Source organism: Ornithorhynchus anatinus, chromosome 2 (assembly GCF_004115215.2).
Source record: "Ornithorhynchus anatinus isolate Pmale09 chromosome 2, mOrnAna1.pri.v4, whole genome shotgun sequence".
In the NCBI taxonomy this organism is placed as follows: domain Eukaryota; kingdom Metazoa; phylum Chordata; class Mammalia; order Monotremata; family Ornithorhynchidae; genus Ornithorhynchus; species Ornithorhynchus anatinus.
This window is the reverse complement of record NC_041729.1, coordinates 132,520,540-132,548,475: the sequence shown is the minus strand read 5'-3', so window position 1 is coordinate 132,548,475 and position 27,936 is coordinate 132,520,540. Positions and strand designations below refer to the sequence as shown.

General features: G+C 41.3%; 1 protein-coding gene across 2 annotated transcripts in view; it reads left to right on the top strand.

Moving 5' to 3' along the window:
* TBC1D4 (TBC1 domain family member 4) overlaps positions 1 to 27,936 on the top strand; it is a 219,158-nt gene that overhangs the window by 162,997 nt on the left and 28,225 nt on the right. For both annotated transcript variants that reach the window (XM_029058002.1, XM_029058003.2), the window contains 5 exons: positions 11,684 to 11,844; positions 16,305 to 16,514; positions 17,577 to 17,579; positions 24,895 to 25,053; positions 26,460 to 26,618. In XM_029058002.1, coding sequence (XP_028913835.1) covers positions 11,684 to 11,844; positions 16,305 to 16,514; positions 17,577 to 17,579; positions 24,895 to 25,053; positions 26,460 to 26,618 — 692 coding nt within the window. The remainder of the gene's footprint in view (positions 1 to 11,683; positions 11,845 to 16,304; positions 16,515 to 17,576; positions 17,580 to 24,894; positions 25,054 to 26,459; positions 26,619 to 27,936) is intronic.

Below are 27,936 nucleotides of genomic sequence, written 5' to 3'. Positions count from 1 at the left end.
AGCTGACAAGTGCAGGAGTTGGGATTAGAACTCCCAACTCCCAGACCCATGCTTCTCCCAGTAGATCACGCTGCTGACTGTGTTCTCACATCCACCCTTCAGCCTATAATCACTTCCCACTTCACATTCATCAAACCACTATTCTCCCCATCTTCAAGAAAATATTGAAATCACATCTCCTCCAGGAGGCCATCTCTAATTACTTTCTTCCACCCCATCACACCCTCATCCTGCCAATTGCATTCTTCTGCATCACCTAAGCATTTAAGTACATTCATTTTTTTATTGCATTTGTTAAGCATTTTCTATGTGTCAAGCACTGTACTAAACGCTGGGGTAGATATAGGCTAAGCAGGTTGGGCACAGTCCATCCCACATGGGACTCATGGTCTTTATCCCCCTTTTACAGTTGAGGTAACTGAGACTCAGAGAAGGAAAGTGAATTCCCCAAGGTCACACAGCAGATAAGTGGTTGAACTGGGATTGGAACTCAGGTCCTCTGACTCTCAGGCCTGAGCTCTTTCCACTAAGGTATGCTGCTCTCACCTTCTGCCATACTCCCCCTTTTCATTTATGCACATATCTTTTTTAATTGATTGTTTCCCCTACTTCTAATTTATTTTAATATTTGGCTACCTTACCAGAATGTAAGATCCTTTTCCAACTCTGTGGAACTGGGGAAAACACTTAGCAGAGTGCTCTGCCCAGAGTAACCATTCAGTGAGTACTATTGTTTGATTGATCGTTTTAATTAGCTAACCATCTTCCTCTGCATCAAGTAAAAATCCCTACCATGGGCTTCTTCAAGGCATTCCACCAGCTCTTCCCATCTTACATATCGTCTCTTTTCCCGGTACACCTCCCAAGCTCACCTTACAAATGTACTTCACTCTACCCTCTCCTCTATGATCCCTGCTTCTCCAGCCAGGAACCCTCCTTCCCCAAATCCACCAATCCTCAGAGCTCCCCACTCTCAAAGCCTTCTTAAAATCCCCTTTTCCCCTGGAATTCTTCCTTGACTAATTTCCAGTTCCCCAGTTAAATCAATCCAACACTGCCTGTAGTATTCTGTTAATAATAATAATAATAATAATGATAATAACAATAATTATGGTTTTCATTAAGCACTTACTATGTTGCAAGCACTGTTCCTAGGTGGAGCTCACAATCTGAATCCCCATTTTACAGAGGAGGTAACTGAGGCACAGAGAAGTTAAGTGATTGCCCAAGGTCACACAGCAGACAAGTGGCATTCCCAAGCGTTTTTATACATGCATTTGTATACCTATACATATGTATGTATAAATTTTTTAAAAAATACAAAAATGTACAAAAATGTGTATGTATGAGAAATAGCATGGCTTAGTGGAAGGAGTACAGTCCTTGGACTCACAGGACCTGGGTTCTAATTCAGACTATGCCAGTTGTCTGCTGTGTGACTTTGCGCAAGTCACTTAACTTCTGGGCCTCAGTTTCCTCATCTGTAAAATGTGGATTACAACTACGAGCCTTATGTGGGACAGGGACTGTGTCCGACCCGATTATCTTGTACTTACCCCAGTGCTTAATAGAGGGCCTGACATATATTTTGTACTACTTCCTGTTTATAGCCTTTTTTATGCTATGTGTTAAGCTGTTAGTATGTCTGAAGCACTATATTAAGCATTGGGTTAAGTGCAAGATAATCAGGTTGGACATAGTCCCTGTTCTGCTCTAAATAAGAGGGAGTAGGATTTAATCCCCATTTAAATCCCCATTGAGGTAGTTGAGGCACAGTGAGATTGAGCAATTGGCCCAAGGTCACACAACACATTAGTGTGGCGCTGGGATTAGAATTCAGGTCCTCTGATTCCCAGGCCCATGCTCTTTCCAATAGGTCATGCTGCTGCTTCTTGTTGCTTTGCAATTTTAGTCATTTTTGTCTATCCACCTCATTAGCCAGTAAACCTCCTGTGGTTAGTAATCATAGCATGGCTTAATCATCATAGTACTATTTATTAAGCACTTACTCTATGCTAAGCATTGTGCCAAGTGCTGGGGTAGATGTAAAATAGATTGGAGCCAGTCCTTGTTGCACACATGGCCCGTAGTCCAAAAGACAGGGACAGCAGGTTTTTTAATTCCATTTTACAAATCAGGAAACTGAGACACAGAGAAATTACAGAATAGGCAATCGGTAGATGCTCTTTCTACTAGACCACTTGGCCCAGGTATATTCTTCAAAGTCCTTACTAAATAATAACAATAATTATTATCATTATAATGGTTTTTGTTTAGCACTAACTATGTGCCAGGCACTATACTAAGTGGGGCAGATGCTAGATAATTGGGTTAGACACATTCCCTGTCCCACATAGGGCTCACAATTTTAATCCCCATTTTGCAGCTGAGGCAACTGAAGCACAGCAAAGTTAAATGACCTGCCCAAGGTCACACAGCAGACAAGAGGAGGAGCTGGGATTAGAACTCAGGTCCTTTGACTCCCAAGCCCATTCTCTTTCCAGTAGGCCATGCTGTTTCTCAGTGTTTCATTCTCTATAGGCATACAGCGGATTACATACATCATGATGATGATGATGATGATACAGTCAACCAAATTTGTATAACAGGATTGGCATTCCCTGTGCACAAGGGGCTTAAAGTCTAGAGTAGTAGACAGGCATTACTATAAATAAAGTATAGATACGTATATAAGTGCTGTGGGCCTGAGGTTGGGGTGAATAAAGAATAAATATCCAAGTGCAAAATCCAGGGATTTAGAAAAGGAGGCTTAGTTGAGGAAGACCTCTTGGAGGAGATGTGATTTTAATAAGGCTGTGAAGGTGGGAAGAGTGATTGTCTGTAGGATATGAAGGGAGGAGTTCCCAGCCAGAGGCAGGATATGTGCAAGGGGTAGGCAGAGAGATGGACAGGATTGAAGTACGGTGAGTAGGTTAGTGTTTGAGAAGTGAAGAGAACATTCTGGTTTGTCGTAGAAAATCTGCAAGATATCTGCAAGAAACCTGCAAGGTAAAATAGAAATGGGCAAGGTGATTGAGTGATGGTTAGCAACTGGGATTTCTTGATGAGTGGGGAAATATGGACTGAATTTCTTCTAGAAAAATGAGCCAGGAAGCAGAGTGAAGTATGGACTGAAGTGGGGAGAGAGACAGGAGGCAGGGAGGTCAGCAAGGAGGGTGATACAGTAGTCAAGGCGAGATAGGATAATCCATCAATCAATCAATCAATCATTCGGATCAATATGGTAGCAGTTTGGATGCAGAGGAAATGGTGGATTTTAGTGATGCTGTGAAGGTAGAACCAACAGGATTTGGTCACAGATTGAACATATGTGTTGAATGAGAGAGATGAGACGAAGATAACGCCAAGGTTACAGACTTGTCTGTGGCGATGGGAAAGTCAGGGGGAGAAATGCCTTTGGGTGGTAAGGTGAGGAGATCTGTTTTGGACATGAACTAATTCCTGCTGGCCTGATTGGAAGGGGAGAGAAGGTGGACAGGGTGACAATCAGAACTCCTGCAAAGGCAGTATATTTTTCAAGCCCACTGTGGGTGGAAAGTCTGTTATATTGTGCAGACACTGTACTCGCCCAAGCGCTTAGTATGGTGCTCTGTCCCCAGTAAGCGCTCAATAAATACAATTGAATGAATTCATGAAGGCCCCAAAACTGCACCACCAGTTGGCTTTGGGAGCTGTGGCAGGGAGAGACCAATGTAAAGTAGTATCCCTTTTACGTCACTCTGACTTGCTCCCTTTATTGAGCACTTACTGGGTGCAGAGCACTGTACTAAGCACTTGGGAGAATATACTACAATGATAAATGGACACATTCCCTGCCCACAACAAGCTTAGTTTATTCATCTCCCTCTTCCCAGCCCCTAGGTCCTTATGTACAGATCTCTAACTTTGTTTGTATTAATATCCATCTCTCCCTCTAGGCTGTAAACTCTTTGTGGGCAGGGAATGTGTCTACTGTTCCCTTGCAGTCTCCCAAGCACTTAGTACACGGTTAATGCTCAATAAATACGATGGACTGAGTAGTAGCAGTTTAGCAGAAGCAGGTGGAGAGGCGGTCAATGAATTATTTGATTGATTTATTGATTGATTGCATACTTATCGAGTGCCTCTTGTTTTCAGACCACTGTACTAGTGCTTGGGGGAGCACAGTAGGAGAAAGTCATGATCCTTTCCTTCAAGAAGCTTACAGTCAAAAGAAATGCTAGTTATCCTCTCCAACCAATGTGCTGCTGTCCCTATATCTGTTGCTGCTGCTTCTTCAGTTTTCTTCCTGGCGAAAACAGCTTGCAAAAACAGCTGTGCCCGAAATATTCTGGGAATCGCCCAGGGAAGGAACAGCAGCAATCAGTGTAAAGCAACAGGCTGAGGAGGAAAGCAGCAGGGGAGGGGCCCTGGGTGAGTATTTCGCCATGAGCGTGTTTGTCATTTGTGCCTGCCTTTCCCTTTCTTTCATTCCTTCATTCTCTTTGCCTCTGTCTTTCCCACCTTTAGGACCTTTTCTTCTCTAGCCCCAGCCCCATTCCATTTCCCGCTCTGGAAAGCGTGGAGTGTTAGTATAGCATTGGTGCTCCAATGTGAAATCAGGGAAGGTGGAATATACAAATGCATCAGGAGACAAGACTTAGTCTTGTATGGGGACTTCTGGCCTTCAGTGTGTTTTGTAAATGAATATTTCTTAACTTGGCTTGGGAATCTATTTTTCATTTCAGAAAACCAATTATAATTTTATAGCGTGAGTGGGGAAATGTGTGACGGTATACTCGAGAATTCTGTTGGGGAGATTTATTTGTTTTTCTTGGAGGTTCATTAGCTCTTATGTCACATAAATCAGCCACTGCTCTGGCCCAGCACCCTTTTCAGTGCAGTGTGGAGAAAGGGCCCTGGACTGGGAAAGGCACAGGGAGATAGTGTGGTAAAAAGGTGACACCCCCTCCCCAAGACCTCTTTTTTCTGTCTAGTTTCTGATTCACCTCACAGCAAGTGGTTTTTGAGCAACGGATCTCACTGGCAAGATGACATCAACTCTTCAATACTAATGACATGTTAGGAATGGGGAGTTTTTTTATTCTCCAAGTTTTGCCATCCATTTGTACATCTATCTAAGAGGTAAGCCGTAGTTGGACAAATTTTTTTCTGAATATATCTTGTAAATAACATCTTTTTTCAGTGAATTTTTGCAAGCAGAATTAGGAGGGAAGGCAGGATACCTTATAAGCTTTTTGACATGGTCATCATACTGAAGAGTTACTAGTGGGCTGGAAATATATAAATCTCAGTAATTGGACAAAGCATTTTCTAATTAAGTCTTTTGCAAGTTTTAAAAAATTCAGACACTTAGTTTAAAAGTGTTTTCACTCAAGAAGCAAACAGGACTTCTCTTAGTGGTAGAATGGAATACAAAATAAAGGGAGAAAATGATCATGGCTCGAGACGTTTACTCAAGAAGGCAACATGGTCTAGTAGAAAGGGGAACTGAGATCTGTTTCCTTCCCTGCCACTTTTGCTGGGTAGCTTTGGAGTCCCTTTTCCTCTCTGTGCCTCAGTTTCCCCATGTGCAAATGAGGTTAAGATGCCTGCTCTTCCCATCTCTTAGATTATGAACCTCATGTGGGACAGGGACTGTGTCTGATCTAATTATCTTGTATCTACCCCAGTGCTTGGCACAAAGTGAGTATGCCACTGCCATTTGTTATTGTTATTATTGTCACCATTTTACTACTGTTACACTGAGACTAAATTTTCATTAAGCAGATGGGCAGTTTCAGAGTGAAAACAGTTCTGTTTAGTCTTGGGCCGTTGTGAGCCCATTGTTGGGTAGGAATTGTCTCTGTTGCTGAATTGTATTTTCCAAGCGCCTAGTATAGTGCTCTGCACACAGTAAGTGCTCAATAAATATGATTGAATGAATGAATGATGATCCAAGAAGCAGTGTTATCACTTACTCTAAATGGGTGGTTTTGAAGGAAAATTTTGGTGAGACAACACTTATATTCCTGGGATAATGTGATCATCATGTTTGGGATGTTGCATCTTTTAAAAACGAGGTTCATATTAAAACTTCAGGATTGATATGTGCAAAATTCATGTTCTGTTAAAAGATATTCCTGGTCTCTTGCTATTCAATTAGGTCTCCAGGCTCTTAGAATATGTTCTTCTGGGATCTTATGTCTGTCTTCCTTTCCTCACTAAACCCACCCAGGAATCCTCCAGTTGCTTCAAGTGGCAACAATGCCTACGATTGAGATACAGAATTCTCAACATTGCTTACTTTTTATTTTTCACATTGCTTGCCACTCTACAAAGTAGACTCTGAGACTACCCAAGTGCCAAGTTGCTTTAAGTAAGAAAAAGGGGAAGTGAAAGCCAAATTGTAGTTTGAAAGAAAATAGAGAAAGCAACAACAACAACAACAAAAAGACCCTTGGTATGAACAGTTGTGATGATAAGCTATTCCTGGGTCAGTGAGAATGAAGGAATTTAAAAACACAACCTTACACACAGGCACACAAATTCATAAGCAATTATAATGGTTTAAATTCTTGGCATTGCCATCTTGGAAGGAGAAATTGAAAGAATCTTCCTGATTTTAGACATTTAGGTAGCTGAAGAGATACTTTTAAATACAATAAAATGAAACTAACCCACAGAAGCTGTATATGTTTTCTAAATAAGGGCTACTAAAGAATTCCCAATTTCTGATCAGAATGCATTTGTTGGAGAATTCATCAGCCTTTCAGAGGATTTAATGGAGATTATTTTGTAGGCTGTAATTCAATCATAATTTAACAGATGCTCCCTTATATAAATTCATCCTTTCAGTAGAATAGTTTATTTTATAGGCTTAAAACAATGTATAATGGTAAATCATGACTAACTACCAACTCTGTTATGTACTCTTTCAAACACTTAGAAGAGTACTCTGCATACAGTAAGTGCTCAATAAATACCATTGATTGATAATAAATGACAGTCATTCCTATACTATTTAGTTTTGTTTCATTTACTAGTCTATATAAAAGGTGAAACAAGGGAAAACAAATGGTAGTATTGAATTGCTGCTAGACCAGTAAGAGAATAGTCTTTTGATTGTCTGTTATGTGACATGTTTTAGGAACAGCTGTTTACATACAATAATTGTATGGCAGCTATTTCATTTTTCTTGAGACTTTTCATTAGTACTTGTCAAACCTAGGGAGAGAGATCATCAACTGAATTGGTTGGAATAAACATTTCTGGAATTTAGGGACCATTGAAACTCCTTTTTTTCTCTGTTATTGGAGTTGCTGCTACTAGGCTGTTGTTAAGAGAACAAGACCACACTTGTGCTATCATTTTAAATATACCCTACATAGTTGCATTTCTACCATTCCTGTCTTGTCCTTTAATCTTACTCTGTGGTCAAATTCAGATTTACTAACTACTAGAAATTTTCATCTCAAGAAATTAGACATCCCTATTTATTAATATTTAAAACTTCAAATGGCAGGAAGAAATCTAAGCCATTACTAAATAGAAAGTTGTCTAATAGTGAAAAAATGTAGCCAATTCATTTCTTTGTCTTATGCTTGTCCTTAGATCAAAATTTATTGTCCCTGGACAAAATACATTGTCATTTTGAGGCTGTGTTAGCCCATCTTTATCACAGAGTCTGACATGAACTTATATGTGCTTTTGGCAAAACAGTGAAAAGTCAGATGCATTTGTTCAGAGCTATTTGGATCACAGAGTAAATTCCAGCAACCTTGAAAGAGTAACTTCGGTTTCCTCCAAAAGGAAATAAAGCTGGCTTCAAAAGAGGAAGTCATAGACACTGTATTTACTCAAAATTACAGGGGGTTTTGAACAGCCAGGATGTCACAGCCAGAGTTACGGTATACCTGTGTGTTTGTCAAAACAAGTTTAGATGTTCAGAGATGCATACTGTAAGCTCATTATAGGCAAGGAGTGTGTCTGCTAATTCTGTTGTATTGTATTCTCTCAAGTGCTTAGTACAATGCTCTGCACATACTAAGTCCTTACTAAATGTGAGTGATATATATGTATGTACACATATATATGCATATACATATAAAAACCTGCTCTATTAAGTGCCACTCTACAGAAATCAAAACTCATGACTTGCTTATTTCACTTAGAATCCACTCAAAGACTACTTCATGTTTGCTCATTACAAGGAAACTCAATACTTTCTACAGAAATGATAGAAGGGGAATTCACCAGAAAAAAAAAAATGAGTCACATTTAAAACTGAGCAGAATATTTCAAACTGTATCAGTTCCATCGACAGTACTGGAGATATTGATATTTCAGCACACAAATTCAGTGAATCAACACAACTTGACAGTGACTCAGGTTATTAGTGTAAAAGTTAAGAAACACTTAAAATCAAATAGAATTCGGGGAGGGGCATGGGTAAGTATATGTCTCTATATTAATGTCAGTCTCCCCCTTTAGACTGCTAGCTTGCTGTGGGCAGGTAAAGTGTCTACCAAATTGTTTGTATTGTACTCTCCCAATCACTTAGAACAGTGCTCTGTGCCCAGTAAGCACTCAATAAATATCATTGGTTGAGATAGAAATTAACACCTCAAATGAGAATCCCAAAGTGTATGCTTCATTTGTAATAAAAATTGGGGATGTAGAGGTTTTTTAATGGATAATGAAAGGTATAAAAATTTGAGATCCTATTTTTGTTTCTAGTTGGCTTCATGTTCTCAGCGGTGGGGTTGAGTTCTCTGTGTCGTTTGATCACTAATTTGCAGTCATTCAGTCATATTTATTGCACGCTTATTGTGTGTGGAGCACTGTACTAAGCACTTGGGAGTGTTGCATAGTGGATAGAGCTCAGGCATAAGAGTGAGAAGGTCATGAGTTCTAATCTGCCCTGCCACTTTGCCACTTGTCTGCTGTGTGACCTTGGGCAAGGCCCTTCACTTCTCAGTGCCTTGGTTACCTCATCTGTAAAGTGGAGCTTGAGACTGTGATCCCCTCATGGGACAGGGACTGTGTCCATACCAATTTGTTTCTGTCCACTCCAGGGCTTAGTACAGAGCCTGGCACTTAATGCTTAACAAATACCTCAATTCTTCTTCTTTTTATTATTATTGGAAGAGTACAATATAAGAGTAAACAGACACATTCCCTGCCCACAATGAGCTTATAGTCTACGGTGATCTGCTCTGCACATAGTTAAGCAATGATAGACTGATTCTCTTAGGGCAGAATCGTCTAGTCTGATGTCATCGCAGGTGCTCTGTTAGTTACTGAGGCCAGGGTTCTTTCAATGCTGAAATGCTATTCACTCTTTAGCACTCTTCTTTATATACAAAAAATAACAGTTCACAAATAGTATCAGACAAACCCATTTACGTCTTGACGATTAGCCCCTCAGCTACAGAACTTCTTCCTCAGCCTCCTTAGCTGCAACAGAAAGGGAGACATGGGAGGGGTTTGGAAGTGTAGTCTTTCTGAAAATCAATCAATCACTCGTATTTATTGAGGGCTTACTGTGTGCAGAACACGGTGCTGAGCACTTGGGAGAGTACAATATATCAGAGTTGGTAGACGCATTCCCTCTCTTTAATGAGCTTACAGTCTAGAGGGCGAGACAGACATTAATAATAACGTGGCTTAGTGGCAAGAGCTCGGGCTTGAGAGTCAGAGGCTGTGGGTTCTGATCCCGCCTCCGCCACTTGTCTGCTGTATGACCTTGGTTGAGCCTCAGTTACCGCATCTGTAAAATGAGGATTAAGACTGTGAACCCCACATGGGACAACTTGATTACTTTGTATCTATCCCAGTGCTTAGAACTGCGCTTGGTAATTAGTAAGTGCTTAACAAATACCATAATTATTATTATAATAAATTACAGATATGTACATATGTGCTGTGGGGCTGAAGGTGTAATGAATAAAGGGTACAAATCCAAGTGCAGGGGAGACACAGAAGGGAGAGGGAGTAGGGGAAATGAGGGCTTAGTTGGGGAATGCCTCTTGGAGGAGATGGGATTTTAATATGGCTTTGAAGGTGGAGAGCGTGATGATCTGATGGATATGAAGAAGGAGGGAGTACCAGACCAGGGCAGGGGGTTGATGACGAAGAGAGACAAGATCCAGAAACAGTGAGTAGATTGGCGTTAGAGGAGCAAAGTGAGTGTGCAGAGTTAGGGAAGGAAATCAGTGAAGTAAGATAGGACCGGGCCTGCAAGATGATTGAAATATTAAAAGTCAGTGGAAATAAAGTACAGTGGTGATTTGCAGCAGTGGCAGTGTGAGGTAGCTTTGGTCAATTTTCATTCTCTGACACCTGTGTAGTTGTACTCTAGAAAAATGAACTCCTTTGACCCTTAACTGAACATCATCATCATCATCAATGGTATTTATTGAACGATTACTGTGTGCAAAACACTCTGCTAAATATTTGGGAGAAAGAACAAAGTTGATTATTCGTGGGTTTTCAGTTGCTTACTTTTATGACCTTCTGGATTTTATTATGTCTTCCTAAATTATGAATGATATATTCACTGGAGATCAAATGTAGCTTTGGTGAGTGTAAACCTTCTTACCCAGTAGGTTTAATTTAGGTAACATCAAATCTCTGTAATTAGTTTTTTTGTGATATAGTCCAACATTTTTGTTTGCTACTACTAAAGCGCTTAGAACAGTGCTTGGCACATAGTAAGTGCTTAACAAATATCAACATTATTATTATTATTATTATTAAAAACACTGACAATCACCAACATATTTAAAATGTCTTGACATTCCATCAGAGATGTATTAAGACCTACGCAAGAGGAAAGGCCTCATCCTCTCAGCCCTTCCTCTTTTCTAAATGGAGCACAGGCGTGGGAGCCAGAAGGACCTGGGTTCTAATCCCAGCTTGGCCACATGTATGCTGTGTGACCTCGGGCAAATCACTTCACTTCTCTGGGCCTCAGTGACCTCATCTGTGAAATGGAGATTAAGACTGTGAGCCCCATGTGGCACAGGAATTGGATCCAACCTGATTAACTTGTATGCATTCCAGTGTTTAGAACAGTGTTTGGCACATAAGAAGCACTTAACAAGTACTATTATTATTCTTATTACTACTCTTATTAGGAGTTGGCTATCTGTTTTACAACTTGAACAAAGCTGCTGCCTCCTTGATAAATGCAGCCCGTCTTCAGAAAGGTCACTCACTCAAGAGCCTGTGACATCATGAAAAATACATAGTTTATCTGGCTTTATTAAGTGAACTATGGAATAAGCAAATAAATAAGAGAGATTTTAATTTCTGAGTTATGGGACCATGTTCGTAGACTGCTTTGGTATGTGGCTGATATTCCAGGGTCATTCATCTGGGCTGAGACTTAGGCTCAGGGTTTGGGTTGCCTAATATAGAGCTCAGCGTGGTCTAAAATCCAGAGGGGTCTGTCACGGCCTTCGTTGAGCTGCACCTGGCTTAGCTTCCAGAAGAACTCTTTGTCATTTAAGTGAAGGACAAACAACCTAGCAGCCTGGGAGATGCCTCATATCCAATCTCAGCTAGGCGTAAGCAAAGTAAGTCATGGCCCTAGCCTAACAGAGTGCTAACTGGTGCATGTCTTGGGCGACTTCTTGGCTTTCAGTTCTTTGCCTTCCTAGGTTGCTGCCTAACCTGACGTTTGTTTTGTTTCCCGCAGTGATGGGGAGGGCAGAAAGAGAACTTCGTCTGTCTGCAGCAATGAATCCATAAATGCCGGAGGGATCACTGTCACCCCTCGTCGCATCTCCTGGCGCCAGCGCATTTTCCTTCGGGTGGCCTCGCCCATGAACAAGTCTCCCTCAACGATGCAGCAGCAAGGTTTGGCCTCACTAGGGAGAACTCCCCTTGGGCAGTCTTAGTGCCGGAAGGAAATGACTGCATTTGCTGTAGAGAGAAACTCCCGCAGGTGGCAAGCAGTCTGGATCTGGTGTTGGATTTTCAGAGAGAATGCTGTCGTGGAGTGATGGTGGTGGGGTAAACCATAAATGACTCTTGGTCTAACTCTGAAGATTTTAGGACCGAGGGCTTGCATGGGGGGAATTGATTACAGTGCTAGTGGTTTGTATGGGGCCACATTACACCCTGAAGGTTGGCATTGTAGAGAAGCAGGATGGCGTAATGGATAGAGCACGGGCCTGGGAGTTAGAAGGTCATGGGTTCTAATCCCTGCTCCGCCACTTTGCTGTCTGACCTTGGGCAAGTCACTTCACTTTGTGCCTCAGTTGCCTCATCTCGGGATTGAGACTGTGAGCCCCACATTGGACAAGGAATGTGTCCAACTTGATTTCCTTGTATCCACCCTAGTGTTTAGTACAGTGCCTGGCACATAGTAAGCACTTAACAAGTACCATCAATATTGTTTATTATTAACGTTGTGTTATTATTATTATCCCTAATAATAATAATATAATACTGGTTAAGAGCTTGCTATGTGCCAAGCACTGTTCTAACCACTGGGGTAGTTAGCAGCTTAGACACAGTCCCTGCCCTATATGGGGTTCACAATCTAATTAGAAGGGATTTAATCTCCATTTTTCAGATGAGGAAACTGAGACCCAGAGAAGTTAAGTGACTTGCCCAAGGTCACACTGCAGACAAATAATGGAGTCAGGATTAGAACCCAGGTCCTCTGACTCTCAGGTCCGCGCTCTTTCCATGAGGTCACGCCACTTCTCTCTTCGCCCTGGGAGAACAGGTGCTACAAGTCGGCAGGCAGGAGTGCTGCTCGTGGTGAAGTGCCGGTGAGAATTTTACGTATGAAAACCATTCTGGCTGAAGTGAGCACAGCACATCACTGGTGCCATGCTATAGCACCACAGACTAACAGATGGCCGCTTTTCTCAGTAGTCCCACTGAGTCCATCCACTGCTGTACAGGGGGTTTTCAGTCAGAATCCTTCACCACCGATGACATCGCTCCAGCAGGCATTCCCCTATCTCTGGCCGTTTTGGTCTCCCCCATTGTGCCTTTTATGGTGAGGTGTGGGTTGACCTTCAATAAAGGAATTTTTGGAGAAGGCAGAAGGAAAGTCAGGAACGGAGTTCTCCTCCAGATCCCTCTTTGCCACTAGGCAAATGGGCTTTTGGGAGGATATCGTCAGTGACGCTAATATCAAATTGTGGTAGGGTATTTTTCATCGTGTGTTGTCATTGGTGCTATGAGAAACTTACAGAGTACAATTATGCTGCCTACTAATTTTATTGGTTTAGGAAAATAGGTAACAGATCATCTGTCAATGAATGGTTTTTAGCTATTTGTTCATTAGAAATAAAAAGGGAGAATATGTTGAAAGTTTGAAACGTGCTTCAACTGACTAATCATAAAATTGTCAGTATCAAATGATAAGCCAGTGACCAAATTTTTCCATACTAGATTATAAATTTGATATGAGCAGGGAACGTACCTGCTAATTCTGTTGTGGTCTCCCAGGCACTTAGTACAGTGCTCTGCACAGAGTAAGAGCTCAATGAGTACCATAGTTTGACTGATTTACTGCGTGTTTTATAATATACAGAAGACACAGTTCACCCCCTTTAGTATTTCAGATATTTTAAACAACAAAATGTCCTGTCTTTGCATAGCTAGTTCAGGAAATATTCTCAGTTTATGTGCTGTTGAAACGATAAGTCAGTTTGGGAACATGTGTACCCACTCTTTTGTATTCATTCATTCATTCAACAGTATTTATTGAGCGCTTACTATGTGCAGAGCACTGTACTAAGCGCTTGGGATGAACAAGTCGGCAACAGATAGAGACAGTCCCTGCCGTTTGACGGGCTTACAGTCTAATCGGGGGAGACGGACAGACAAGAACAATGGCAATAAACAGCGTCAAGGGGAAGAACATCTCGTAAAAACAATGGCAACTAAATAGAATCAAGGCGATGTACAATTCATTAACAAAATAAATAGGGTAACGAAAATATATACAGTTGAGCGGACGAGTACGGTGCTGTGGTGATGGGAAGGGAGAGGTGGAGGAGCAGAGGGAAAAGGGGAAAATGAGGCTTTAGCTGCGGAGAGGTAAAGGGCGGATGGCAGAGGGAGTAGAGGGGGAAGAGGAGTTCAGTCTGGGAACGCCTCTTGGAGGAGGTGATTTTTAAGTAGGGTTTTGAAGAGGGAAAGAGAATCAGTTTGGCGGAGGTGAGGAGGGAGGGCGTTCCAGGACCGCGGGAGGACGTGACCCAGGGGTCGACGGCGGGATAGGCGAGACCGAGGGACGGTGAGGAGGTGGGTGGCGGAGGAGCGGAGCGTGCGGGGTGGGCGGTAGAAAGAGAGAAGGGAGGAGAGGTAGGAAGGGGCAAGGTGATGGAGAGCCTTGAAGCCTAGAGTGAGGAGTTTTTGTTTGGAGTGGAGGTTGATAGGCAACCACTGGAGTTGTTTAAGAAGGGGAGTGACAGGCCCAGATCGTTTCTGCAGGAAGATGAGCCGGGCAGCGGAGTGAAGAATAGACCGGAGCGGGGCGAGAGAGGAGGAAGGGAGGTCAGAGAGAAGGCTGACACAGTAGTCTAGCCGGGATATAACGAGAGCCCGTAATAGTAAGGTAGCCGTTTGGGTGGAGAAGAAAGGGCGGATCTTGGCGATATTGTAGAGGTGAAACCGGCAGATCTCGGTAACGGATAGGATGTGTGGGGTGAATGAGAGGGACGAGTCAAGGATGACACCGAGATTGCGGGCCTGAGAGACGGGAAGGATGGTTGTGCCATCCACGGTGATAGAGAAGTCTGGGAGAGGACCGGGTTTGGGAGGGAAGATGAGGAGCTCAGTCTTGCTCATGTTGAGTTTTAGGTGGCAGGCCGACATCCAGGTGGAGACATCCCGGAGGCAGGAGGAGATGCGAGCCTGAAGGGAGGGGGATTGTATTGTATTCATCCACACATTTAGTACAGTGCTCAGCACATAGCAAGTGTTCAATAAATAGCACCCACTGATTGATGGAGTCTTAAAACATTTTGTTCACTGGATTGCTATCAGCAGGATCTACAAAGTGCCTACAGTGTACACAATAATGAGCAAATCATTTGGGAATATAATCATTTGTGGTCAAGGAATGGGTCGTGAGCAGGTGACAAGTCTACCAGTTCTGTTGTGCTATACTCTCCCAAGAACTTAGGGCAGTTCTCTTCACATGGAGAAACAGCATGGTTCAATGGAAAGAGCACGGGCTTGGGAGTCAGAGGTCATGAATTCTAATCCCGGATCCACCATTGTCAGCTGTGTGACTTTGGGCAACTCGTTTAACTTTTCTGTGCCTCAATTCCCTCATCTGTAAAATAGGGATTAAGACTGTGAGTCACACATGGGACAACCTGATTACCTTGTTATCCTCCCTAGCGCTTAGAGCAGTGCTTGGCACATAGTAAGTGCTTAGCAAATACCAATATTTTTATTATTATTATTATTATTATTAAAAGCTCAGTAAATGCCATTGATTGATTAGTTAAGATTTGACAGAGTGCTTTTCACACAGTAAATGCTCAGTGAGTGATTGATTGAATGAATGAATGAATGAAGTAAAAGACCTGCTTCTTGTCCTTTTTTTGTGTGGAATTTGTTAAGCACTTACCGTGTGCCAGAAAAGCACTGGCTAATCAGATTGGACACAATTCTTGTCCTACATGAGGCTCACAGTCTTAATCCCCATTTTTCAGATGAGGTAATCGAGGCACAGAGACAAAAAGCGACCCTCTCAGGATCACACAGCAGAGAGGTGGCAGAAATGGGATTAGGACCTAGGTCTTCCTGACTCCCAGGACCGTGCTCTAACCAATAGGCTACACTGATCCTCGAGAAGCATGATGTGTTCTTTAGTAGCTTCACTGCTTCATTCCTAATGTATTTAACAGTCAAAAGTTTGGCTGCAACCTATTCCCAGTCTTCATCCCTGTGGATTTTGCAACCCTGTATTAGAAGTATGGTAGAAGTAGAGAACTTCATTCTCAGGGGAAACCCAATACTGTCAGAACCGTCTCTCGTGTTTCTAGATAAATGTAACATTAGTCATGCAGAAAGGTAAAGAGGAAGTGGTCAATTTATGCATGCATTTGTTTCACCGTAAGAAGGAAGTGTTGTAGGGGAATTCAGTTCACCAAATGTACTGAAATCATTGAGTCCAGAAATTGTCTGAAGTATTGCCGAAGAAGTAGGCTTCTCTGGGGAGAAAGGCAACCGTCGCAGCATGTCGTCAGAGAAATACGAGGCTGTCTTCATTTTAGAATTGGTGTTTTGGGAGTCAAGTTGACAGTGAAGAAGACATAATATTATTTGACATTTTTCAGATGGACTTGACAGGAACGAGCTCTTGCCTTTGTCTCCTCTTGCTCCAACGATGGAAGAGGATCCTCTCGCTTTATTCCTCCCTGATGAGGATGTCCCTGAGAAGGCTGGCGGAAAACAACATTCTGAAGAGCTTAGGAGTTTATGGAGAAAAGCTATCCACCAGCAAATCCTCTTGCTTCGAATGGAGAAAGAAAATCAGAAGTTGGAAGGTCAGCCACTAGAGGTTAAAAAAAAAAAAAGCTTTCGGTGATGATATTCATGTCATTTGAAGGCAGCAATTCAACATCTACATTTTGCATAGATATAATCAATTGCTGTTTTTGGGTTTGAGATATTCTAGTGAGAGAAATTTGGAGAGAGGCTTTAGTTCAAGAAATTTATATTTGGTCAAATAGATCATGTTCTCTTTGAGGCCCCCCCCCCAAATATCGTGATTTGTGATGTACCCCCATTTTTGAAATTTTAATTTGGGAATTTACTATTTACTCCATTTTCAAATGGAGAAAGAAAATGAGAAGTTGGAAGGTCAGCCATTCAGGGTTAAAAAAAAAACAACACTTTTGGTGATGATACTCATGTAATTTGAAGGCAGCAATTCAAAATCGACATTTTGCATAGATTTAATCAATTGATGTTTTTGGTTTTGAGATATTCTAGTGAGAGAAATATGGAGAAAAAGCTTTAGCTCAAGAAATTTACATTTGATCGTATAGATCATATGCTCTTAGAGCACACCAAAAAATATCGTGATCTGTGATGTGATCCATTTTTGAAATTTTAATTTGGTAATTTACTAGGTAAAAATGATTCTCCAAGTTTACAGGCCAGTTTAGAATAAAATATTTTGGAAGAAAAATGGAAGAATGTTTTGCTTGATCTTAATGGAGGAATACTGTTCCCTCTAATCCAAACTGAATTCTTCTCCTTTTTGTGTGGTGTTTTACAGTTTGTCAGTTAAAACACACACACCTACACACACACACCAACTCATTTTCTAAATTCCCCAAAGATGTGATTAACTAAGCTATTTTAGGTACCATACTATCTCTCTGGTTTTACCGTGCTCAAAAATAGTGATATCTTTGGAATGTATTGTGCTCTCCCTCTAAGAATTCATGTAATTCACTCCTGGGAGATAGAGCTATTTCCAGGAGGCTGCTCTGGCAGAACCAACCATGAGAAAGTCAGGTAGAAATGGGACACAACCACTTTTCAATATTATCCTCAAATATGTTTGTGCTTAGAGGATACAGCAGGGGCCTGGGAGTCAGAAGGTCCTAGGTTCTAATTCTGCCTCCACCACCTGTCAGCTGTGTGACCTTGGGCAAGTTACTTAAACTTCTCTGGGCCTCAGTTACCTCATCTGTAAAATGGGGATTAAGAGTGTGAGCCCCATGAGGGACAAGGACTGTGTCCAACCTGATTAATGCACATAACCCCTAACAAATATCATTATTATCATTGTTTTTATTATTATTGATCTTTTACACAACTGTGTTTATTTTCCCTCGCAAAACTTTCCCTGTCACCTTAGGGAACATTTTTTGCCTTCCCTCTCAATCAGTTTCCTTGGGTGGATACATCTACTAGTTAGCAGGAAGTGGGTTCATGAGTTTAAAAAATTGAAATTTTGGAAGCTTTGCCCTCCTCACCCTGAAATTGTTTCTTGGCAGAAGGTAGTAAACCTTGCCCTCAAATCAATCAATCAATTGTATTTATTGAGTGCTTACTGTGTGCAAGGACACTGTACTAAGTGTTTCGGAGAGTCTAACACAAAAATATAACAGACAGTCTCTGCCCACAATAGCCTCCACTTTGGAGTGAGCATGTCCTACCGAAGTCCATCATGGTTTGCAAGATTTGAAAGGTGAATGTAATTCTTGGTCATTTGTTCACCCTGGAATGATAAATCCATCCAAATCTTTCCACTTGAATACTTCTGTAAATGCCTCAGAGAAAAGGAACATAAGCTAATGACTCGCTATTTAACCACTAATGATATTTACTTTTTTTTATAAGTTAAGGCTAGCTCGCAAATCAAAATATCTGAAAAATAGTAGAAACTATCTTGTGGGAAGAAAAAAAAATCCCTCATGAGCTAAAAGTTCGAAATTATTTAAATTCATCATATGCCATATTTTTTTCTGGTCCTTTAAATGAACAATGTTAAATTTGTATGCCAATGATAATGGAGATTTGGTTTAATGGATAGTCAATTAGATTATTGGTCTGAAGGGGCTCAGTAAATTGAGAATGTATGTTGAAGCAAATAAATTGGATTTGATTCAAAAGGAATATAAGCATTTTAAAATATTTGACATTTAGAATGTGAATCAGAAAAGAAAGTGTCAAGTGTTAGGGGCAACATTATTATCTTTGTATTCATTTTCTGACCGTACAGGTAGACATTGAAATAAGTATCCTGAAACGGTGACATTCTAGTCAACACAAGAGGTTTTTGTGTATATTCGTTTACAGTTGTTCTTATAAAGTGATATGCCAGGTCATTTCTGTTATTAGAGCTATTAAAAATCTGGCCATTTCCTTAACTTTCTGATGTATGAATGGAAATACAAATGCATTTATAAAATAATCCAGGAGCTAATCTATGTTAGGAAGCCATCTAGTGGTAGCAAAATTCTCCTTTTGTAAAACTATTTTAATCTGAATACTGTTGCTATTTTGTGTGACTTCATCCCCCTTCTTCAACATTGCTAATGTTTTTTAAAGTTTTAAAAGACTAAGACTATTTAGCTGTTTTCACTACATTGATAAAACAATAACGTTTTATCCTAATATTGTTTCTTGTGCTGTCGAGGGGTCTTGACTTATTGACAGAGATTTGTTTTGCAGAAGGTAAGGTTTTTCAAGTAATCAGTTGCTTATGAAGGCGTTTTTTTCAAGTGGCTGCAGTCCTTTGAAATGTATTTGTAGTTCATTTGAAAGCTGAAGCTAAGTAAAATTTTATCTTTTTCTACCTCCCTTATTTAAACCTTATTTAACCTTATGGGGAATAAGCAAGTCTGTCTCTTGTATGTTTGTAAGACATTAGATGTTGACCTAATTTTGGGGCTCTTATTTCAATCCCATCATCTTTGTGATCATGTGAGAAACTTGGACATTCCAAAATAACGGATTATTCTCTTTCGGTTTTGTTCTAGCTTTCTCTTTTTAGAGCTATTTTTAAAACATATGACTAGTGAAACCAATTACTAGGCAGAATAATAATAATAATTTTGGTACTTATTAAGTGCTTACTGTGTGCCAAGCATTGTTCTAAGCACAGTGATAGATATGTTAATCAAGTCAGAAACAGTCCCTTGTACCACATGGGGCTCACTCCCGTAATCCCCAATTTACAGATGATGTCGGTGAGACTCAGAGAAGTGAAGTGACTTGCCCAAGGTCACACAGTCGACGTGTGCCGGAGCCGGGATTAGAACCCAGGTCCTTCTGACTCCCAGGTCCATTCTCTATCCACTAAGCCATGCTGCTGACTTTCTTGCTAGAGGGAAAAAGTCGATTTTCACAGACGTTTTAGGAAAGATTTTTCAGCAGGACTAGAGGAAGAAGGCTCTGCACAGACCAGAGATGGCTACAAGGCTCTTCAGCCCAGAGTGGGTGACGAAGTAGGGTCTTCATTATACTCTCTCCCTCCATCAACTGCAGGTGCAGCCTCCTTGTGAGTTAAAATCCTGCTCCAGGGCCAAAAGGCCGTGGGACCTGGGCTGGGATGGCCCATGAAGATGGCAAAGAGATTCTTGTGACTAAGAGCGTTTATTGTTGCCTTCTTGGCTATATTTCCCCTGCCCTCTCACACAGCTCCATCTTGCAGTTGCCTCTATTCATTTCTTCTGGCCTTTGGAGCTGAGAGAGGGAAAACCCCTGGCTGGCTTTCAGGAGTTGTATCCAGTGACACTCCTGGGAAGGTCCTGTGGGTGTGATGACAGATACAAGGATCCAGTGCTAGTTTGGATGCACTTAAATTTAGACTCACATGATTTGTAGTACATATACCTAGTGCCAGTTTGTATGTAGACTCAATCACCCAATCAATCAGCATGGCTCAGTGGAAAGAGCCCGGGCTTGGCAATCAGAGGTCATGGATTCGAATTCCGGCTCTTCCACTTGTCAGCTGTGTGACTGTGGGCAAGTTACTTCACTTCTCTGGGCCTCAGTTACCTCATCTGTAAAATGGGGATTAACTCTGAGCCTCACGTGGGACAACCTGATTACCCTGTATCTACCCCAGCACTTAGAACAGTGGCCTGCACATAGTAAGCACTTAACAAATACCAACATTATTATTATTATTATTTATTGAGTGCTTAATATGCTGGTAAATATGATCCACCACAAGACTTTACAATCTAGTGGCTAAGACAAACATTAAAATAAATTACAGGTAGAGGGAAAGGCAGAGTAGAGGGTTATGTACTTAAGTACTGGGGGGGATGAGTATCAAAGTGCTTAAAGGTACAGACCCAAGTAATAAAAATTGTGATATTTGTTAAACATTTACTATGTGCCAGGCACTGTAATAATAATAATAATGTTGGTATTTGTTAAGCGCTTACTATGTGCCGAGCACTGTTCTAAGCGCTGGGGTAGACATAGGGGAATCAGGTTGTCCCACGTGGGGCTCACAGTCTTAATCCCAATCCCCATTTTACAGATGAGGGAACTGAGGCACAGAGAAGTTAAGTGACTTGCCCACAGTCACACAGCCGACAAGTGGCAGAGCTGGGATTCGAACTCATGAGCCCTGACTCCAAAGCCCATGCTCTTTCCACTGAGCCACACTGCTTCTCCTGTACTAAGTGCTGGGGTGCATATGGGCCAACTGGGTTGGACATCTGAAACTCAATTCTGGATCTCAATCCGCATTTTACAAATGAGGTAACTGAGGCACAGATAGGTGAAGTGACTTGCTCAAGGCCACACAGCAGACAAGTGGCAGAGGTGGGATTACAACCTGTGACCTTTTGACTCCCAGGCCCATGCTCTCTCTATGATGCCATGCTGCTTCTCTATATAGACAGTGCAGCAGAGAGGGTGAATTGGTTTTGGGGAAAAAGAGGTTAGAGAAGATGTGATTTTAGTAGGGATTTGAAGATGGGATTATTGGTGGATGTTGGATCTGAAGGAGGAGGGAGTTTCAGAGCAGAGGTAAGAGAAGCAGTATGCTCAGTGGAAAGAGCCTGGGCTTGGGAGTCAGAGGTCATGGGACTCTGCCACTTAACTGTGTGACTTTGGGCAAGTCACTTAACTTATTTGTGCCTCAGTTCCCTCATCTGTAAAATGGGGATGAAGACTGTGAGCCCTACATGGGACAACCTGATGACCTTGTATCCCCCCAGCGCTTAGAGCAGTGCTTTGTACATAGTAAGTGCTTAAGAAATACCAGTATTATTATTATTATTATATGTGAGAGAGCAAGGGGTTGGCAAAAAGATAATATTGAGACACAGTTAATAGGTAGTTGCTAGAAGAGCAAAGAACGAAGAGTGTGGGCTGGGTTATGGTAGAAGAATAGCCAGGTTAGGTAGGTGGGAGAGAGCTAATTGAGTACACTCACATGAGACGCAGCTTAGTGGAAAGAGCATGAGTAGGTCTGGGAGTCAGAAGGACCTGGGTTCTATTCCTGGCTCCGCCACATGTCTGATGTGGGACCATGGGCAATCACTTCCCTTCTCTGAGCCTCAGTTCCCTCATCTGTAAAACAGAGATTAAGATTGTGAGCCCATGTGGGATAGGGATTGTGTCCAACCTGCCTAACTTCTGTCTATCCCAGCACTTAGAACAGTGCTTGGAACATAGTAAGTTCTTAACAAGTACTGTTATTATCATTATTATTATTATTTGTGAGACTGTCTGCCTTGCTAGCACACACTGGACAAGGAATACACTCATTACCCCCCGCCCCCAGTGCGCTCAAAAAGAATAAAGGGGGTGGGAGTTTGGCCAGGATACAAGGAGAATTTTGCAAGTCTTACTAAAAATGACTGAAATAATTCCCAGATGGAAAGATGACCAGAAATTAATATTTAATTAATATTACAACTGGAAAGAATAAAAATGGGGACCGAAACAGAGATGTATCAGTTGAGCTATAAAGCAGCGCTCACATACACTCACAAACTGATCGGTTCCAGGGGCCTTATGTTCAGGCCAAGTTCCCCTTTACATATTTGCACTTTACTCTAAAGCTTTTGCTCCAAAAAGGAGTGGAACGACAAATCCCCAAAGTAAGTTTTTATATTCTTGGCCTATTTTGTCATGGATATTCGTTAAATAGAGAGAAAGACAAATCTCACCATGTGTTTCAGGAAGGGCAAGACAGAGAGCAGAGAAGATTTGGAATCTGAGTCCTAACTGATATAGGATCTGCCTCAGCATTAGGCAGAGCTCTTTTTTGAGACAAATCATCCAGAGAGCCCCAGTGTACACTGGGAAGTGGACAGTGCTCTGCACACAGTAGGTGCTCAATAAATATGAATGAATGAACGAAACCATCTGGGTTCCAATCCCAGCTCTGCCACTTACCTGCTATGTGACCTTGGGCAAGTTACTTTACTTCTCTTTGCTTTAGTTCCCTCATTTGCAAAATGGGGGTTCAATTCCTGTGTTCCCTCCTACTTAGACTGTGAGCCCCATTTGGGACCTGATTATCTTATATCTACCCCAGTGTTTAGTACAGTGTTTGGCACATAGTAAATGCATAGCAAGTGACAAAATTATTATTATTATTATGATTTGCTCCTTTAGATTGTAAGCCGCTTGAAGGCAGGTATCATATCTGCCAACTGTATTTGTTGTGGGCAGAGAATGTGTCTGTTTTTGTTACATTGTACTTTCCCAAGCGCTTAGTACAGTGTTCTGCACACAAAATAAGTGCTCAATAAATACAGTTTACCAACTATTGTGCTCTTCCAAGTGAGTAGTACAGTGTTCTGCCCAAAGAAGTCCTTCAATAAATTCCAATGATTAATTAATGGAGTGAGACATTTAGTACTTTCCTTTCCTTCTCTACAGTTCCCTTGCCAGACCTAGAAGTAATAATTGGAGCTTTTATTAGGTGCTTACTATGTGCCAATCACTGTGCTAAGTACTGCTGTAGATACAGGAAAATCATATCAGATGCAATCCCTCTCCCACATAGGACTCAGAGTCTAAGGGTAAGGGAGAAGAGAAGCAGCATGGGCTAATGGATGGAGCATGGGCATGGGCATGGCATGAATTGTACTTTCCAAGCGCTTACTACAGTGCTCTGCACACAGTAAGCGCTCAATAATTATGATCAAATGAATAAATGGGAGTCAGAAGGTCATGGGTTCTAATCCCAACTCTGCCACTTGCCTATGTGACCTGGGGCAAGTTACTTCACTTCTCTGTGCCTCAGTCACCTCATCTGTAAAATGAGGATTGAGACTGTGAGCCCTAAATGGAGAAGGAAATGTGTCCAACCCGATTTGCTTGTATCCACCACAGCACTTAGAACAGGGCATGGCACATAATAAGTGCTTAACAAATACCAGAATTGTTATTATCATTATTAATAAGAGGTGTTTAATTCCCACGTTAAAGATGAGGAAACAGAGTAATGGAGAAGTTAAGTAACTTCTGTAAACCCTATTAAAGTGTGAAAGCACATGAGCTAGCCAAAATAAACTGGCTGTGACAGCCATTTAACAATAGGTCCTTGGATATATCATCACTTCCTTCTCCCCAGAATGTGTGATGTTGCAGTGTCATAGTGGACGCCACTTCAGGGCCTATGTTTAGCTCCATCCATAAGTGTAAATCGTGCCACATTGATTGTGGATGAAGAATGTCTCAAATTCCCACTACTAATAATAATTGTTATTATTATTATTATTGTACTTGTTAAGCACTTACTTTATGCCAAACACTGTTCTAAGTGCTGGGGTAGATACAAGTTAATCAGGTTGGACACAGTTCCTGTCCTACATGAGGCTCACGCTTTTAATCCCCATTTTACAGTTGAGTAACTGAGGCCCAGAGAAGTTAAGTGATTTGCCCAAGGTCCCACAGCAGGCAAGTGGCAGATCAGGGATTAGAACCCAGATCCTTCTGACTCCTAGACCCATGCTCTAGCTACTAAGCCACGCTGCACTGAAGTTTATAATAAGCAGTAGAAACAGTTGTGAGTACGGACAGTGGACAGGACAATCTCTTTTATGTAAGCCTTATGAATACATCTGAAAATTAATGCTTTTCTAACTGGGAAATGGGATATTTATGGGCTCTGCATGTAAATATAATCCAATTCTCAGGAATGAACATTCTGGAACATAACACAGAAGTGGTATTGCTCCTTTTCTTGGTTAAACAATGGCAACATCTTAATGCTATATAGGAAGCCCTTTTTATGACATTCATGCTAAAAGTTTTCCATATAGAAAGTTCAAGCCTTTGGTGCCCTCTTTTCCCATTTATTCCTTAAGAGGTTTTCTCATTTATGTCATTTTTTTGTGACTGTACCCTTGAAAGCATTAGAAATACTTTCTTGTAGTTTTAAAACAAATGTTTTTAGTCTGACAACGTTGGTATTATGTTATCTTTTAGCAAGTAGAGATGAACTACAATCCAGAAAAATTAAATTGGACTACGATGAAGTTGGTGTGTGTCAAAAAGATGTTCTAATATCCTGGGATAAGAAGTTATTGAACTCCAGAGCTAAAATCCGATCTGACCTGGAAGATATTCATACTACCCTAAAAGAAGGTATCAGGAGTCACCACATATTTTCCCACTGATTTCTCTTTGAGCAGTTTGAATCCAGCAGGGAATGAATAGAAATCTGACTTTATCAAACAAGAAAATTTGATGCTTACCATGCCTAAACTTATTTTTCAATCTAAAATACTCTGGAAATAATGTTTATTCTTCAATAATATTCCACATGTGAAGTTTAATTCTTATTATACTGCTGAACTGTACTTTCCAAGTGCTTAGTAAGTACAGTGCTCTGCACGCAGTAAGCACTCAATAAATACAATTGAATAAATGCATGCATTTGATGAATTGTGATTCATTTATTCTCTGAATTGTATTTTTTGAGTGCTTATTGTGTGTGAAGCACTGTACTAAGTGCTTATGTTAAGGTATTTGTATATACTCATCCAGCTACTCATAAATATCAGCAAAATCCAGACTGAAAGCTGACTTGGAATGGGGTGATCAGTTATTTTTAACACCTTTCAGCAACTCCAAATTCTGTGCTTCCAGAGAACGAGGGACAATGGGCACTTTTTCTGACCAGTTCTTGAAATTCCATTTTTTTCCCAGACCTCACTGGGGTTGAGTCATTTTTAAGCCTCTGAGAATCTTCTTGTTGGAGTGACACTGATAGTTCTGTGACAGCTGAATTGTGTTGTCACAGCTTTCATTCGGAAAGCCATTTTTTAAAAATCCCATTTAACCTTAAAGGAGGTCAGGGCAAGTCAGTCACTTGGTCATATTTACTGAGCACTTACTGTGAGCAAAGGAGAGTACAATCTAACAATACCACAGACACATCCTCTGCCTACATTGAGCTTACAGTCTAGAGGGGGAGACAGACATTAGTATAAATGATGTTGTCTTGTTTTTGTTCTGTTTTGCTTAGCTGTCTGTCTCCCCCATTTAGACCGTGAGTCCATCATTGGGCAGGGATTGTCTATAACTATTGCCGAATTGTACATTCCAAGCACTTAGTAAGCGCTCAGTAAATAATATTGAATGAATGAATAAAATTACAGATATGTATGTAAGTGCTTTGGGTCTGGGACGTGAGATGAATGAATAGAGCAAATTTAGGCTGCACAATATGTGGGCAAGAGAAAAGAATGAAGAAAGAGAAATTGTCTGGGTGACAGCATCTTTGATAAGGAGATTCACACTGGGCTTGCTACTGACAACTAAAAAACCCCATCCCATTATTCCTTAAGCAGCTCAGTGTTACTTCCTGGAGTGGATTGAGGTGACCCCCAGGTGCTTACTAGATTCTTTGGGTTTGCTTAGTTGGTTGTGATCCAAAGCTTTGTGTGTTCCCATACAATTGCAATCGTAAGACAACATTTTGTACAGCATCTCTGAGGCCACCTTATTCTAAAATTCAAGCTTCTCTTTGTTTTTCTTCTTAACTTTAGGGGTTCCCAAAACCCGACGAGGAGAAATTTGGCAGTTTCTAGCTTTACAGTATCGTCTGAGACATCGGTTGCCAAGTAAACAGCAACCACCAGATGTTTCCTACAAAGAGCTTTTGAAGCAGCTCACCGCTCAACAACATGCCATCCTTGTAGATCTAGGTATGTGGAACATTTTGATTAATATGTTCTTGAAGTTTTCACATCTTTATTTCAGTATTATCAGAGGTTATGTTTTTGGGTTTGAGGGAGAATGCGTGCCTGGGAAGAGCCAGCTTTCTGTTTCTTTTGGCTTCCTCTTTAACTCTTAATCAAGAGAAGTCTGGAAGAAAAGGGAAATTGAGAATCTGCATGTAGAGTTTGGAGAGTCACATGATCTGGCCACACAAAGATAATTCCACTTGCTTATCAGGATGTCTGATCTTTCTCCTGCTCAAATGTCATTATTGTCTATAGATAAGTCAGCAGGAAATTCATAATAATAATCAATACTTTGGTATTTGTTAAAATGCTTATTATATGCCAAGCACTGTAGTAAGTGCTGGGGTAGATACAAGATAATTAGGTTACCCACAGTCCGTGCCCCACATAGTACTCATAAACATAATCCCCACAGATGAGGCCTAGAGAAGTGAAATGACTTGCCCAAAGTCAAGTCAAGTAGCAGAGTTGGGATTAGAACCCAGGTCCTCCTGACTCGCAGGCCCATCCTTTATCCATTAAGCCATGCAGCTTCTCATAAGATAAATGCCCCATACATAGGTAATCTTTTCTAAGAGGATCTCCCTCTCCCGATGATCTAAACAGTAACAATTTCACCACCTGTTGCGGGAACACTTTCCTTGAGTGTCCTTTGTTTTGATGCTAATATGTTCCAACCTTCTCCTTGAGCACTTCCAGGGATGAGCAGATTGACCTCCTTGGACTGATGCTGGCATAGTTTGGGCATTTTGCTCCTCTTAATTTGCAGCTGGCACATCATGTGCTACCAGACCATTAGTAATGATTCAGGGACAGAGTTACTCTCAGGTTATTCTAGGATGCTTTTCTTCAAATTCTGGGAAGAGGGAATGATGAAGGCTGACATTTGAACCAAACAGCTTGGGAGTCAATCAGTCAATCAAGCAGTCATATTTATTGAGGGCTTTCTGGGTACAGAGCATTATACTAAATGCTTGGAGGAGTAGCAATAATAATAATAATGATAGCGATAATTGTGGTGTCTGTTAAGCACTTACTAAGTGCCAGACACTGTAGTAATAATTACAGTATTTGTTAAGTGCTTACTATGTGCGAGCGCTGTTCTAAGCGCTGGGGTAGATGCAAGATAATCAGGTTGGACACAGTCCCTGCCCCACATGGGGCTCATAGTCTTCATCCCCATTTTACAGATGAGATAACTGAGACCCAGAGAAGTGACGTGACTTGCCCAAGGTCACACAGCAGACAGGAGACGGAGCCAACATTAGAATCCACCTCC